This window comes from Montipora foliosa, chromosome 5, assembly GCF_036669935.1.
Source record: "Montipora foliosa isolate CH-2021 chromosome 5, ASM3666993v2, whole genome shotgun sequence".
Classification (NCBI taxonomy): domain Eukaryota; kingdom Metazoa; phylum Cnidaria; class Anthozoa; order Scleractinia; family Acroporidae; genus Montipora; species Montipora foliosa.
The window spans coordinates 30,631,919-30,649,418 of NC_090873.1; the positions used below are offsets into that span (position 1 = coordinate 30,631,919).

Below are 17,500 nucleotides of genomic sequence, written 5' to 3' on the forward strand. Positions count from 1 at the left end.
GCTGTAGTCTCCAAACTCCCTGCTAACCTGCAAGCCAAATGGAGGGATCAGGTCTTTAAGAAGAAGAAGAGGGTGAACGGTGCAACGTGTTTTGCCGACCTTGCTGAATTTGTTGAGTCTGCATCAGAGTCAGCCAATGATCCAGTGTTTGGAAGGGAGGCTTTGAACAAGAGAAAGGAAGATGCTAAACCTCTCAAAGTGAAGGAACCATTGAATAAAGGAAGGGAACTGCCCAGTAGGGCTAAGATGCCGCCAAGGAAACCGGAAAACCCGTGGAAATACAAGGAAAGCAGTTTTGCAACAGATCCATCTGGAACCGTTAAGCCCCCAGTCCCAGATGGGGCCGGGCCCACTAATAACCGTGGTAGCCCATCCTGTCACCTTTGCAGTCGTGCTCATGATGTGGATGATTGCGAACTATTTAATAGGAAAACACTGGAGCTTAAGAGAGCATTCTTGAGAGAAAAGAATATGTGCTTTGGATGTTATGGAACAAATCACCTCTCAAGGAACTGTTCAAACAAACGAAAGTGCAAACATTGTGGCAGGCTGCATCCTTCTTCCCTTCACATCGATGGCTTCCAGCTGCCACAAAAGGACAATACCAGCCCTGCTAAGCAGGAGAATGACAAGGCAGTAAACAATGCCTGCACTAACCCTCAGAATGCTTCATGCCATGCTGCTAAACTGAATGAATCAGTCATTTTACACGCAATCTTGCCAGTACGCGTGAAGAGGAAAGGCAATACTGAAACCATTGCATCTTATGCCTTCTATGATAACGGCAGCGGTGGCTGTTTCTTAACAGAGAACCTTAAAGAACAGCTTGGCGTTAAGGGTGAAAGGACGGAATTACAGCTTGGCACCATGCATGGCCAAAGCCTTGTGACCACCACTGTTGTAGACAGTTTGGTTGTGACGGACATGGAAGATAGAAACCCAGTTGAATTACCTCGCTCCTACACAAGAATGGAAATACCTGTAGCCGAACAGCAAATCCCAACCCCTGAATTGGTGAAGCAGTGGGAACACCTACGAAGTGTCGCTGAAAGGATGCACAAGTTTATTCCGAACTTAGAGATTGGCTTGCTGATGGGTAGCAATTGTCTTGCGGCACTGGAACCTTTAGAAGTAGTGCCAAGAGGTGACGAAGGGCCTTATGCAATGCGATTGCGTCATGGCTGGACTCTGACTGGACCGCTGCATGTAAGAGACACTCCATGCCCCAGTAATGTTATTTGCCATAGAATCACAGTTCGAGAGGCAGAGTCAGTCAAGGAGATGATATCGCCCCAAGCCATTCAGCAAATGTTCCAGTTAGATTTTAACGACCGCAAGTCTGGTCCGGACCTATACAGTTATTCCCGGGAGGACAAAAAGTTCATTACTGGGATAGAGCAAAGCATCCAACATCATAATGGTCATTACGTAATACCATTGCCATTTAGAAATTCTCAAACGACGATGCCAAACAATCGCGATCAAGCATTGAAACGAGCGATGTGGCAGAGAAAGAAGATGCTACGTGATGAGAATTACAGGAACGATTATGTGAATTTTGTAAACGAGATGATATCAAGAGGACGTGCAAGAAAGGTGCCAGAAGACCGTCTAGAAGTTAAACTCGGAAAGGCATGGTACCTACCACACCACGGAATTTACCATCCTAAAAAGTCTCACAAAATACGTGTAGTCTTTGACTGTAGCGCAAAGTATGAAGGTGCATCTTTGAACGATAAATTGATGCAAGGCCCGGACCTTACTAATTCCTTGGTCGGGGTTCTCACACGCTTCCGGCAAGGTCGTGTTGCGTTTATGGCAGATATAAAGGCCATGTTCCACCAGGTACGGGTCCCTGATGAGCAATGTGATTTCCTCAGATTCCTCTGGTGGCCTGATGGAAATTTGGAATCGGCTATCCAAGAATATCAGATGACGGTACATCTTTTTGGGGCAGCCTCTTCCCCAAGCTGTTGTAACTTTGCCTTGAAGCAGACGGCTAATGACACCGAATCCCAAAGTGGATCACTTGTGGCTGAAACCATCCGACGAAACTTCTACGTGGACGATTGCCTTCGTTCCGTCAAAGATGAACAAGTTGACATTGAATTGATCCAAGGTCTTAGTGAAGCTTGTGCACACGGAGGGTTTAACTTGACTAAGTTTATAAGCAACAGCCGTGCTGTCTTGGAATCTATTCCGCCCGAGAAACGTTCTAAAGAAGCCAGAGACCTTGACCTCGGCAGTGATCGTTTGCCTGTTGAACGTGCCCTCGGGGTACAATGGTGTGTGGAATCTGATGCCTTCGAGTCTCGTATAGTTCTTAATGACAAGCCACCAACAAGAAGAGGAATATTGTCAGTAGTCTCCTCAATTTATGATCCACTGGGCTTTGCCGCGCCATTTACGCTTCCAGCGAAGAAGATACTCCAGGACCTCTGTCGCGAAGAGATGGGATGGGATGACACTGTTCCTGAGCAATACCAAGTTAGATGGGACAAATGGTTAAGTGAGCTACCACTTTTGGAACGGTTCAAGGTTAATAGGTGCGTCAAGCCAGCAGAGTTTGGAACCGTGGTGTCCCAGCAGATACATCTTTTTTCCGATGCTAGTTCTGTTGGATATGGCTCTGTTGCTTACTTGCGACTGCGTGATAACAGCAATCACATTTACTGTTCTTTCCTTATGGGCAAAGCACGACTTGCTCCCATCAAGTCTGTCACGATTCCACGTTTAGAGTTAACGGCTGCCACAGTCTCAATTCGACTTGGAGAATTGTTGAAGAGAGAAGTCGACGGCAATCCTGATTTCGTGTACCATACGGACTCCACCACTGTGTTGCGCTATATTGCCATTGAACAGCAACGCTTTCATGTGTTTGTTGCAAATCGGGTGCAGCTTATTCGCGATTGCTCACGTTTAAATCAGTGGAAGTACATAGACACAAAGGAAAACCCGGCAGATGATGCTTCCAGGGGACTGAATGGACTTGCTCTCATTGAAGGGAAGCGTTGGTTGCAGGGCCCAGCTTTTTTGTGGAAACCAGAGAGTGAGTGGCCTCGACAACCGCGTATGGTGAACCAGGTCCCAGCTGATGACCCAGAAGTAAAGGGGACAACCGTGGCCTCAAACAATGTAGTTATCGTCAGTCAGTCAGCTAGTGCTGCAAGCAAACTGATATACCACTTCTCTGATTGGCATCGGTTAAGGACAGCTGTAGCTGTGTTCCTGCGAGTAAAGAAGATATTGCAAATCAGATGTAAGGAACGTATGAATGTCAAGGAAGAAGTGTCAAGAGACGACAAAAACCTCGCAGACCGAAGGAAGCCTTCAATAACCAAAACAGCTAGGCATAAGGACACTGAAGAGCCTTGCTCACCTCTTACCGTGCAAGACCTGGTAAACGCTGAGTTCGCTATCCTAAAATTTGTCCAGGACTTAGCATTTGGTAAGGAAATCTACGCCCTCCAAGAGTTGGAAAATGAGAATAGCCTAGACAAGAAGAAGCTGCAAAAACGGAAGAAAGCAAGTATGAAGAATAACAGTCCTATCCAGCGCCTTGACCCCTTCTTAGAAAACGGTATCCTCAGAGTTGGAGGTAGACTCAGGCGTGCAGATTTGCCACACGAAACGAAGCATCCAGTGATTTTGCCACCGAAAAGTCATATCACTACGCTACTTATCCGTCATGCTCATAAACGGTTGGGTCACGCTGCGCGCGGTCATGTTATTTCAAGCCTACGCGAGAAGTATTGGATCATCAAAGTGAATACAGCAGTGCGCCAGGTGATATCAAAGTGTGTCTTCTGCCGTCGCAATTACAGCAGTCCAGGTGTACAGAAGATGGCAGACCTACCCAAGAATCGAATCTCCCCAGCACCACCATTTACTTACACTGGTGTTGACTACTTTGGGCCCTTCATTATCAAGGAGGGGCGCAAGGAAATGAAAAGATACGGCGCTCTTTTCACGTGTTTGGTTAGCCGAGCAGTCCATATTGAGGTTGCAAGTTCTCTTGAGTCAAGTTCATTTATTCAAGCACTCCGGCGCTTCGTCGCCCGCCGTGGTCCTGTCAGAGAAATAAGGAGTGATAACGGTACAAACTTTGTTGGCGCACGAAACGAGCTGCTCCAGGCCATAGAAGAAATGGATCATGAAGAGATCCACGCCAAACTCAAGAAGGAAAACATTGACTGGATCTTCAACCCACCCGCCGCCAGCCACATGGGTGGCGTTTGGGAGCGACAGATCAAGACCACAAGGAAAGTTCTCGCTGGATTAATGGAAGAATATGGTCATTGCTTAGATGAGGAATCGTTTCGGACCCTAATGTGTGAAGTGGAGGCAATCATTAATTCAAGACCCCTGACGACAGTCTCTGGCGAGCCTAACGACCTTGAGCCGCTTACTCCCAACCACATCTTGACAACCAAGTCAACTGTGATATTACCACCACCAGGCAAGTTTCAGAGCTGTGATGTGTATATGCGTCGGCGGTGGCGAAGGGTACAGTATTTAGCAAATCTATTTTGGTCTCGGTGGAAGAAGGAGTACCTCGTTGTGATGCAGGAAAGGCACAAATGGCAACATCCTCAGCGAAACCTGGTTGAAGGGGATGTCGTGATAATCCGAGAAGAGAATGTTCCGCGTAATGCCTGGTCGTTGGCACTTGTTGTGCGAGTGGAGCCGGATTCACAAGGCTTCGTCAGGTCTGCTGTCGTCAAAACGCGAGAAACTACACTTAGAAGACCAGTCAACAAGCTTGTCCTAATTCTGCCCAAGGAGGAACAGGAAGGAGATCAAGAGAAGTAAACACCCCTCAGACGTTTATGGGCCGGGAATGTTGCAGCGGAATCTTGCGTGACATTTCTTTTTTGTGTGACGTTTTATTGCATTGCGGTGGCCTGAACCTTGCCGGATCCCGGATGACCACGCGAGTCGGCACTGTGGTGAATTGCTTTTTTTGAGCTGAAGGTTTTAGTACGATAGTTAAGTTAAGGTTCTCTCTCAGTTTACGGTACCAAGGACTCACTGTTTACGGATTAAGATTTCTATAAGGCGTCGCGAGGATATTAGGACACAGATGTAAGTTTTTTCTGTTCATTTTAAATGATTTGTTTCTTGTTTTATTGTATTTTCATGTTCGCCCCTAGCGCGCTTTGTAATGCTAGGTTTTGTTGTTTTCCTATAGTTTTCGTTACCGCCATCCCATTGTATCATTGTATCAAGACTGCGTGTAAACGAATCTCTGTGGATTTTTCAAGTAAACTGAGTTGTTGTCGTATGTTTTATGGTACATCGTAAGGTACCAGTGTAGCAGTTCCGCCGCTACAACATTTCTTTCGTTACTATACCAACCTAATCATAACCATTACAATTTTCTAAAATTTGATTGGTGCATTAACTGCTTTTTTTTCACTAGTTATTGTGTTGGCCAGGGTTGAAATCGGACAGTTGGCTGTAATCGGACACCTGAAGTCGGACAGTTACGTCAGCCAATCATATTAAGTGCACTCCAGAATTCATCTCAATGTCCATAGCAACAACAACTTAAGCCCAGGCCAAACTATCGAACAAAGTTGGATATCACATGCAACATTGTTGGATGTAAATGTTAAGGTAGTGGCAAAACACTATCCAACACTGCTTGATGATACATTCAGGTTCAAGTTGGCGCTAAATTTATAAATATGGCGCTAACACTGAAACGAAAATCGCTCGTAGCGTTTGGGCTACTGGAGCTGTTTGAGGAAGGAAATGCTGGATTCAATCGAGGAAAACCAAAAATGGTTAAGAGAACGTGTAGAAAAGGGTATTTTTACTGTAAGATACGCCCGCGCTTAGGAGATAATGAGAGTGAGCTCGAATCAATTTGCAGAAATTGTGAACGCTATTGAACCAGAAATCTCTAAACAGAGCGCAAGTGATTAAGGGGACTAAAAGTGTCCCAAAGACAGGGCCTTGCTTCATGTTCGCTGATCAAGGTTTCTGGCTGTTGATCCTTGTCCGCCATCTTTGTTGCAAATAATGCTAGAAGCTTAGGCTTGAAAATAAAATAGCGATTTGTGATTGGCTAGGAGCGCGAACGTGACTCGATTCAGGACACAACTTTGTTGGAAGAGCGGCGAAGCACTGCAACATTGTAGCGTCGGGCAGAATTGTTGGTCGCAATGTTTAATCCAAAGCAAACTCCATCCAACACATGATCAAACAAAAAATGTTGGATGGACATCTTCATCCAACATGGGTGGCCAAACGGTCGAACAATGTTGGATCGAGCAAAGTTGGAGCGTTTAATCCAACTTTGTTCGATAGTTTGGCCAGAGCTTTACCCTGCCAAACGGGGGAATTTCCAAAATGGACAAACTGGAGCATTACACAGTGAAAAAGGAAATCAATGCATTAATTTTGTTTTTTCGGAAATTGTAATGGTTATGATTAATTGGTAACAGGACTAAAGGACTTCGTGTCGTCACATGGGCCCTTTGCAGGATAGTGATCACATGGTACAAATCCGCCATACTGGGACGCAAATTGCGCACTGGGACATCTAAAACAAAGGCAGTTAATCTAAATTTTCTTTGTTTTAGATGTCCCTGTGGGCAATTTGCGTCCCAGTATGGCGGATTTGTACCCAATCACTATCCTGCAAAGGGCCCATTCGATGTGTAATCATACTCGTGATTAAACAAATAAGACTCCCGCAAAGCGGGAGTCCGATTTTGTTTATCACTGGTGTGATTACGTATATACAGACCAAATTGGACTCCACTCAGTCCTATTACCATTATAAATTGGCCAGAGGAGATTTAGAAATTAGTTGATTGAATGGGTGAAGAGATAAAGGGCTCGTTTCATGACAGGAACCCATAAACCAGAATCCTGCAACTCCAATACTGACTAGGGTCGTGTTCTATTGGGATCAACAGTTTTAACCGCAACCGGTTTCGGTTGAAGCGGTTGAAGTTTCCCAATAGAACACTTTTCCAACCGTTTTCGGTTCAAACGCGGTAACTCCTGGGAATAGCTATTACCAGACGTCTCAGCGTTGATAAGTTGAGGCTTGAAAGTAACACGACAGGAGCCCCCGGCCGACTTTAAATGGCCCGCGTAAACGATAGCGGTTGCTGCCAATGACTTACTGACTAGTAAGATTTGGCTTTCACGAGTTGTCATTCTCAATCCCATGGGGAATAATTTATCATGAAAGACTAGGAAATCAATCTAATAATAACTCGGTGCATGTGTAAAAACGCCGCTCCACAAATACAATGAAGTTGTACGTTCCTAGTCGTGGGCTCTTGGTGATGAATAATGGTTGCAGAAGACTGATTTGTTTCGTTTTGTTTGTTTCTCTTTTTTTTTTATTTAGTTTTTTCTTTCTTTTTTTTGGAATCGAGTAAGTACGCACTTGTAAGGTGAAAAAGCTATCCTGATAAATTTAATTATTAGGTAAAATTGAATACATTAACGCTTTTGACAGTTGGAGTGTAAACATGAAAAAGGGAAACGCGTTTTCTACACACGAGAGTCGAGCAAACACATGTAAATTCGCTATAAACACAAAGATGAATAATTTACGTTTTTCATTGTGGTTATCTGCAAGCCGGCATAGCCGTTCTTGTGGTCTTCATCGGTGTCGGATTGTCTTGTCATTCATTATTGTCTGAAGACACAATTTGCAAGCACCTTGACTTGAAATTACTTATCTTGTTTTTAAGAATTGAAACAGCTGCACCTTTGAAGACAAGTGAAAGTTATTTACTACAGAGAGCATATTTCAAAATGAATTGATGAAAAGAATAATTTACAGATCGCAAAATTCGAGGTTGAAAATCAAAGTACAAGCCCCAATTCTTGTTTGGCCGAAAATTAGAACAAGAACGGGGGAAAACAAATATTAATGAACCGGTGCGATACCATGTAAGACATTTAACGGAAAAAAGTATTCATTTAAACTTGCGAAACCACAATGATTATGCTGTCTCATTACGACCAGCTGCAGCTCCTAATTTGTGACATTAACACGTACGAGTACTAGTTCAGATTCGGGCGTTGAACGACGGACTAACGGAGAAGTGAACTCTCGTTCTTGTGTTTTCATCAGGGGTGATTGTGACCATTCGTCGGAAGTTTGAGGTTTAAAGAAGGAAGGTAGGGATACTGTGACTGGCTTCCAAACTAAGGCGTTGATGAATCTTTCCTAACGTTAAGTCCGCTTTTTTGGCCAAAAGTCAGAATCATGTCCCGGGGGAACAAGGAACTGATTATTAATATTTATTCTATAATGTGCAATGATTATGAAAATATATTCATCGAACAAGCCAAACGCCAGTTTGCTACTGCTTGAATAGGCGCTAAAAAGGAAAGCAGTTTTCTTTGAAAAACTCTGCCTTGTCGGAAAATGTTTGATGAACCAACCACACTGGCAATTGTGTTGGATAATTTAAAGGCAATCACCAACGACCGGCGGTGTCGTCAACATCTTGGGGTTTAATAATGGTGGCGCCAAGTGGTCTTGAAGTTGTCTTCATTTATTCTTCAAAGCAGAGAAACATCCAACCATGTGTGATTGTCAACGTGGTTGCAGTTTGCGCCTATTATCCTGATAACTGGAAACTTTCAAAGATCCTAGAAATGGACCTGTTTCGATTTGAATGACTAAATGTCAAGTGCTATAAATATTTACTTCCCGAATTCATTGGAGAAATATAACATTGGGGTTGGAAAGGGAAGAATGAATAATGAATAACAGCTGAATTAAGAAAAAAAAAAAACGAGTGAGGAACATTTGGCGTTCGAACATTCGGATAAAGAGTTTTGTAGTTTCCGTAAAGAACAACGAATACGGAAAAATGAATAACGAACAAAATTTCAGTAATGAGTAATGAATAACTCGGGAAAAAATGGAAGGAATAATAAATGACTGAGATCCATTTATCCGCTTCCTTCCCCGAATATAACATGCATTTATACGTATTTATTCGAGTCATGCAGGTGGGATTTGTCAATCAATAAATTAAATCAAGCTATTTGCATCTTTTAGAAAGTTTAAAACAATTGACTCTGTTGCATTTCAACGAAATGGAAAAGCTTGGGGCACAGGCAAAAAATCAATTGTGGGATTCCAAAATTCATGTTTCATAAACAGAGATCCATTTGCCACAGGACTGGTGCAAACCTTAGACAGCGCTTAGCAACTCCTCTGTCCGTTCTTTTTCCGAGGGAATTTACGAAGATTTCGAAGGGAAATTGCATTGTCACAAGAATATTATACGTGTGATACAATGAAAGGCTCCAGTTTTGCCATCTCGTGCATATGGTTGGCAACATCCTTTTTGATCGCCGCTTTCTTCCTTTTTGCGGATTCGGCCATAAACAGAGGTCCGACAGAACGATCTGCCCAATTTCAAGCTTTTGAAGGTAAATTAACAACATAGATAGTAGTTTTAAGTTTAAGCTCAGGTTATCCGGTCAGATTCATCGGAAAAAAGTACTAGACAAATGGATACGTAATAGGAGACGACAACAGGGCCACAATCCCAGGCGCATTTCGTCCCCTTAGTAGCTACGAAACAATTGCTGAGTAACATGCTATGAAACGGGTTTCAATTCATTTTTTATTTGATGGCCTTCATTCTGTAATCGATATCGGTGTCCTCTCTGATGATATTTAAGGACGTTCCCGCTCAAAACGTTCCCGCTCAAAATGTTGCCACGTACAGATTTTTTTAAAAGTTGGAACGCAGAAAGGTAATGATCTACTTTTGTCAAAAAGGCAAACAAAAAAAAAAAAAAAAAAATTGGGGGTTCACCGTGCTCGTTTTCGAGATAAGGTGCATTTTTAGAAACTTGCGTTATTTTAAGACGATCCTTAGAAACTAGACGCTCCGTGAGCGTACACTGGCTTGTCTCTGGTACGTGCAGCGTTCCAGGCAATTTTTTCAAGTCGGGGGTCATTAAGACCATTTTAGGGGCACCCAGAAGTCATACCAGTGGAGGCCCTTTGGCTCACACGTTCATACGACGCCGAGTCTGGGAATAGAACCCGGGCCACCTTGATGGCGGGCCACCTTGGTGGGAGGCAGGTGCTCTCACCACTGTGAAAGAAGGGTGGGGTAGGAGAGAGGTAATGGAGAAGATCAGGGAGGGGTAGATGAAGAGATGTCTAGTTCTTTTTTAGATCCCCTAAAAAACCAAGCCCCCGTTTTTTTTTTTTTTAAACTACACCCCCAAAACAGAAAAATCCTTTTTTAGACAGTTGATAAAAATAAAACCAGTTTAAGATAAAATGAACCGGTTAAGATAAATTTCAAACCAACAACAAAGTTAAACCACAACATAGATACTTTGCATTCATGATTCGTTTTTGGATTTCGCCAAAAATAACGCAAAATCCGTTTTTGGATTTTCCGAAAAAACCGCACCCCTAATCGGCTAGCTGTGCTTAACTCAAATCTCCCGGGATTAAGATTCTTTGTGTATTGAATGTATCATTCATATTTAAATGATATGGAAATACTTGAGTTGCCGATTAAAGGCAGCTTACGAAACGACGACCCCGACGGCATCGACGACGATAGAAAACAATAGGTTTAGTGAGCAAAAACAATGGCTCTGCACGCTCTGCAGGTGCGTTTTACGTTTTAGTTCATTTCTTTGCCGTCATCTCCTAAATGACGACGTGAAATGACCAAATTCGAGGTTGGTAATGTAGTGTTCATGCGTCTTCGTCGGATAAGCATGTGGTTGACTAGCATGAGGAGCTTAACTTGGGTCAGGAATGTGGGTCCCCGCTGTTTAGGTAAAAAAAGAATTACCAAAATCTCAGTGGGAGTTGTAACAAGACTCACACCAAAAAGGCAGAGCGAGAGACAAAGGGAGAGAGAGGTGTTAATCTCGACACATTTGTTGGGCCGACTTCGTCATAAATGACGACAAATAACTCCAATTACTCTATATTAATTTTGAGTGATGTGTCAAAATAGTCCAGAGGCACAGTAAATCAATCTGAAATATTTTCTAAAACACGGTTTACAACGGCCAGCATCATGCAATTAAAAAATGGAAAATTATTTCTTTATTCTCTTTATTTCAAATTAATTTAAACACAGGCAAATTTTAAATATCTTAACTTTCAGTCTACCGAGATGCAACTTGTTTTGCCCGGCATACACTTTTCTCAACCGCAACAGTGAATTGGTTCTTTTCTGATTTTAAAGCAATCCATTTTTAAGTTTTATACTTATGGAACTGGAAAACTGAGGAATAAAACTCAACAGCCATTACACCTTCGAACATCTGCTTCCTTAATTCTCCGGTTAAACATGAGACGTTGGTAATGTATTGGTATATTTGTTAATTTAAACACAGGCAAATTATTTTGTCAGTTAACTTTCAGGCTACCCAGATGCAACTTGTTTTGCTTGGCATACACTTTTCTCAACAGCAACGGTGAATTGGTTCTTTTCTGATTTTAAAGCAAACCATCATGTTTTAAGTTCTATACTCATGCAACTCGATAACTGATGAAGAAAACTCAACAGCAATTACACCTTAGAACATCTGCTTCCCTAATTCTCCGGTTAAACATGAAACGTTAGTGATCGATGTAATGGTGTATTTGTTAATTTAAACACAGGCAAATTATTTCTTAACTTTCAGGCTACCGAGATGCAACTTGTTTTGCCTGGCACACACTTTTCTCAACAGTAACGGTGAATTGGTTCTTTTCTGATTTTAAAGCAAACTATTTTTAAGTTTTATACTTATGGAACTCGATAACTGATGAATAAAACTCAGCAGCTAATACACCTTCGAAGATAATTCTCCGGTTAAACATGAAACGTTAGTGATGTATTGGTGTATTTGTTAATTTAAACACAGGCAAATTATTTTGTCAGTTAACTTTTAGGCTACCGAGATGCAAGTTGTTTTGCCTGGCATACACTTTTTTTAACAGCAACGGTGAATTGGTTGTTTTCTGATTTTAAAGCAATCCATTTTTATGTTTTATACTTATGGAACTCGATAACTGAGGAATAAAACTCAACAGCTATTACACCTTAGAACATCTGCTTCCCTAATTCTCCAGTTAAACATGAGACGTTAGTGATGTATTGGTATATTTGTTACTTTAAACACAGGCAAATTATTTTGTCAGTTAACTTTCAGGCTACCGAGATGCAACTTGTTTTGCCCGGCATACACTTTTCTCAACCGCAACAATAAATTGGTTCTTTTCTGATTTTAAAGCAATCCATTTTTAAGTTTTATACTTATGGAACTGGAAAACTGAGGAATAAAACTCAACAGCTATTACACCTTCGAACATCTGCTTCCTTAATTCTCCGGTTAAACATGAGACGTTGGTAATGTATTGGTATATTTATTAATTTAAACACAGGCAAATTATTTTGTCAGTTAACTTTCAGGCTACCGAGATGCAACTTGTTTTGCCTGGCATACACTTTTCTCAACAGCAACGGTGAATTGGTTCTTTTCTGATTTTAAAGCAATCCATTTTTAAGTTCTATACTTATAGAACTCGTTGACTGAAGAATAAAACTCAACAGCTATTACACCTTCAAACATCTGCTTCCCTAATTCTCCGGTTAAACATGAAACGTTAGTGATCGATGTATTGGTGTATTTGTTAATTTAAAGACAGGCAAATAATTTTTTAACTGTCAGGCTACCGAGATGCAACTTGTTTTGCCTGGCATACACTTTTCTCAACAGCAACGGTGAATTGGTTCTTTTCTGATTTTAAAGCAAACCATTTTTAAGTTTTATACTCATGGAAATCGATAACTGAGGAATAAACTTCAACAGCTCTTACTCGTTGGAACATAATTCTCCGGTTAAACATAAAACGTTAGTGATGTATTGGTGTATTTGTTAACTTAAACACAGGCAAATTATTTCTTAACTGTCAGGCTACGGAGATGCAACTTGTTTTGCCTGGCATACACTTTTCTCAACAGCAACGGTGAATTGGTTTTTTTCTAATTTTAAAGCAATCCATTTTTAAGTTTTATACTTATGGAACTCGATAACTGAGGAATAAAACTCAACAGCTATTACACCTTCGAACATAATTCTCCGGTTAAACATGAAGCGTTAGTGATGTATTGGTGTATTTGTTCATTTAAAGACAGGCAAATTATTTTTTCAGTTAACTTTCAGGCTACCCAGATGCAACTTGTTTTGCCTGGCGTACACTTTTCTCAACAGCAACGGTGAATTGGTTCTTTTCTGATTTTAAAGCAATCCATTTTTAAGTTTTATACTTATGGAACTCGATAACTGAGGAATAAACTTAACGGCTATTACACCCTCGAACATCTGATTCCCTAATTCTCCGGTTAAACATGAAACGTTAGTGATGTATTGGTGTATTTGTTAACTTAAACACAGGCAAATTATTTCTTAACTGTCAGGCTACGGAGATGCAACTTGTTTTGCCTGGCATACACTTTTCTCAACAGCAACGGTGAATTGGTTTTTTTCTAATTTTAAAGCAATCCATTTTTAAGTTTTATACTTATGGAACTCGATAACTGAGGAATAAAACTCAACAGCTATTACACCTTCGAACATAATTCTCCGGTTAAACATGAAGCGTTAGTGATGTATTGGTGTATTTGTTCATTTAAACACAGGCAAATTATTTTTTCAGTTAACTTTCAGGCTACCCAGATGCAACTTGTTTTGCCTGGCGTACACTTTTCTCAACAGCAACGGTGAATTGGTTCTTTTCTGATTTTAAAGCAATCCATTTTTAAGTTTTATACTTATGGAACTCGATAACTGAGGAATAAACTTAACGGCTATTACACCCTCGAACATCTGATTCCCTAATTCTCCGGTTAAACATGAAACGTTAGTGATGTATTGGTGTATTTGTTAATTTAAACACAGGCAAATTATTTCTTAACTTTCAGGCTGCCGAGACGCAACTTGTTTTGCGTGGCATACACTTTTCTCAAAAGCAACGGTGAATTCAGGGAATTGGTTTTTTTCTGATTTTAAAGCAAACCATTTTTAAGTTTTATACTTATGGAACTCGATAACTGAGGAACTGGGAAATTTAGAATGCCCAATCGACCTGTGTAAAATTTCATTCCGGGCTAATTGATTTCGCAGCATGTCACAGGGAGGCACATTCAATTTTAATTACAGACTTATCAATTTCCTAGCTGCTATCATGATATCCTGATATCATGAAATTGAACCTAACAGCAATTATTTTACCTCAACGTTTGAGCGTGAGCCTGTATACCGGGAAGGCTTCCAGCACCGAATTCCCCGACGTCAACATTGTTTACTGCCTCCATAACTCGTTTGAAAACATGAATACAGAAATCCATGACATTCAGACGAAGACTGCTCAATTAATCCCCGCACAGAGGCCAACCAAAGTTATTCCGTAAGCTTCGTCCACGTTTTTACCAGAATTTCGGACGGCGAGTCTAATCTGCAGGTCGCAGGTCGCAGGTCGCAGGTCACAGGTTGCAGGTCATTGTTTCACCAATACACAAAGTATCCTAAACATTCTTAAAAGCTAACCTTAGGCCTAATTAGGCCTAAACAAAAATTTTTAGGACACTTTCTGTATTGGTGAAACAATGACTGCAACCTGTGACCTGCGACCTGCGATCTGCAGATTAGACCCGCCGAATTTCGGAACGTGATCACCATTGTCCCGCAAAAAATTACCGACTTGAAGGCGACAAATCTTTCTTCGAAAGAGCTGGAAAAGGCCAGCGGCGAGGAGCGTCAAAGTAGTGCTGGTCGGCGAGAGACGACGGGGACCTGTACCATTTTTCCCCGTGTGAGAGAGTTAATCTATAAATCCTACAGAAGGAAAAATGGTTCCGTGTCTCAGCACTAACCGCCACTGTCGATACGCGGAAACGAACTAAAATAGATTTGTGTTCCCCACAAAATTCATCTCGCCCCTAAATATGGTCATTCAATAAAAAAATTAACTACTTTTTTCTGCTTAACTTAAGTTCACAGTACAATCTGATCGATCCTGAATGCTTTAACAATTTTCTGAATACGAAACACCTTTTGTGTTATGTTTTTAGCCTTTGTTGATGGATATCTACACCGTCAGGAGACGTCCAGCCGAGAATTCCTGAGTCGGCTTAAGCTCCTCATGATTTGCATAAAGAAGCTTCCTTATCGTTCGTATCAAATCTTTGTTGATGGCACTACTTACACACGAGATCGCCGTGATCTGCTTGTCACATAAACAGACCAACCATAGTTCTCCATTATTAAAGGAACTCCGCAACTTGGCAACGTGACAGCTGGGGTCGATGTTTCTCCAGCGCAGATACCACAGCCAAGTCACGGTTTCCTCTATATCTTCATGTGTATCTTTCCACACCTGTTACCTATCCTCCGCGTGCCAGGTGGCACATAGGGCCTCCACAGAAGCTTTCCATGTCTGTCTGTCTACCGCAACGCCCCGCACCTCTTCCCACGAAACCCATCCTCCTTCTTTCATCTCCCTCTCAACTGTCCTTCTCCACGTTGTCTTTGGTCTCCCACTCTTTCTTTCTCCCTCCCGTCTCTAATTTAACGCCGTCCTTGTATCGCTCGCTCTGTCCTGCATTAGAATGTGGCCAATGAACTTCCATCTTCTTCTCTTTACTTCCTGACTCACTGGTGACATTTCCGCTCTGGCTAGTAGCTCTTTGGTGGTGATGTGACCTTGCCAACGTATGTTGTGAATCTTCCGGAGGCATTTGTTTTGAAACACGTTGAGAATGTGTTCATCGCTCTTGGTTATTTTCCAGGTCTCACATCCATACATCAATACAGGCAAGACAAGGGTCTTGTACAGTTTCATCTTCGTTCTCTTTGAGATGCTCTTGGAGTTCCAGCCTAATATATGTCCCTCTTGCCTTTGAAAGTCTGTTCTGTAAGTTCTCCATCCCACCTCCTTCTTTATTGACTTTGGCACCAAGATAGGTAAACTCCTCTACTTCTTTGATGTTTTTACCCACTATGCTGATAGGTACTTGATTCTTCCCATTGATTCGTATGACGTTGGTCTTGTCAAGGTTTATTTTTAGGCCAACCCTTTTGGCTTCCCTGTCCATTCTTGAGGTTTTCTCTTGCATTTGATTTCTTGACGAGGATAGTAATGCTACGTCATCTGCAAACTCTAGGTCGTCCAGTTTTGTTGTTAGTCTCCATCTTATGCCGTTTTTCCCCTTGCCAACAGTTCTTCTCATTATCCAGTCTATCACTATAAGAAAGAGGAATCCAGACATGTTGCAGCCTTGTTTTACACCGGTCTTAATATTGAACCATTCATCTCTCTCTCCTTGGTTCTCTACAGCACATTGGAAATCCGCATAAAACAGCTGTATTAGCCTTATGATCTTCCCGGGGATGCCGTACTTCCGCATGATAATCCATAGGCTGTCCCGGTGTACCGAGTCGAAAGCTTTCTCAAAGTCTATGAAGTTCACATATATAGTTGCTTGCCACTTGTTTGCTTGCTCTATGATATTCCCCAGAATGAAGACTTGCTCTGTTGTTCCTCTCCCTTGCCTATAACCAGCTTGCTCCTTCCTGAGTCTTTTGTCTGCTCCACTTCTCACTCTGTCAATAACAATAGGACCTAGAATTTTTCCAACTATGGACAATAGAGTTATGCCTCTTGAGTTTTTACAGCCCTTTAGGTTACCCTTCTTTGGTAATTTGATTATCAACCCTTTCCTCCAAGCCTCTGGAATAACCTCGAACTTCCATATCTTCGACAACAGCTCGTGTATCTTTATTGTTGAGAATTCTATGTCCGTCTTCAATAGCTCGGCGGTGATGTTATCGATGCCAGGTGCTTTCCCAATTTTCAATTTTCTAACTGCCTTCTTTACTTCGCCTAGTGTTGGCTCAGTGTCTGCGATCTCCTCTATTGCTCCTGGAAATCGATCTCTTCTTCGTCATCATCCATGATGATTATTGGATTTTGTAGTGGTTCTCTGTTCAGTACCTCTTTGAAGTGTTCTGTCCATCGGTCTTGTATATCTTTTTTGTTGGCGAGGAGGTTTCCGTGCTTATCCATCACCGAGGTGGTTTGACGACTCTGGCTGCCATTGCTAAGTGTCTTTGTTAGTATCTTTCCAAAGGAGCTTGAAAAATGCTGCAATCCTGCATGGCGTGAACAATTGTAATTTCCCTTCCTTATCAAAGGACCAAACTGATTCAAGATACATTGCACATTCTCCATGTCTCCAGGGAGGCGCTGTGCCAGTGTCCTTCCAGTTGCTTTCCTAGTCGGCAAAACGTTTTTTTTTTTAATTAAGAAAGGGTATGTTACTAATGCCGTATATTAGGAATGGATTATTCAGTAAAGCATCATTTTGTCTAGTCATTGTAGGTGAGATTTTTTCTCAAATGGCTAAACTAATTACCTCAATTGTAGAAATGCTGTCGAGGGGTAGGAAGATGTTGAAATTTAATAATGGTTTGTGCC

General features: G+C 41.7%; 2 protein-coding genes across 4 annotated transcripts in view; both read left to right on the plus strand.

Moving 5' to 3' along the window:
• LOC138002589 (uncharacterized) overlaps positions 1–4,812 on the plus strand; it is a 6,393-nt gene extending 1,581 nt beyond the window's left edge. Inside the window, exon 1 of the mRNA XM_068848606.1 lies at positions 1–4,812. This exon is cut by the window's left edge and continues 1,581 nt beyond it. Within this exon, the coding sequence (XP_068704707.1) occupies positions 1–4,812 (4,812 nt within the window).
• Positions 4,813–8,003: 3,191 nt separating this feature from the next.
• Positions 8,004–17,500, plus strand: part of LOC138003111 (neuronal pentraxin-2-like) — a 66,135-nt gene continuing 56,638 nt past the window's right edge. Inside the window, exon 1 of one of the 3 annotated variants that reach the window (XM_068849059.1) lies at positions 8,004–8,154. The gene's annotated coding sequence lies outside the window, so the exon portion shown is untranslated. Of the gene's footprint in view, positions 8,155–9,092; positions 9,424–11,696; positions 11,718–17,500 lie in introns of those variants that run through there. The other 2 variants (XM_068849062.1, XM_068849063.1) reach the window with 2 other exon arrangements.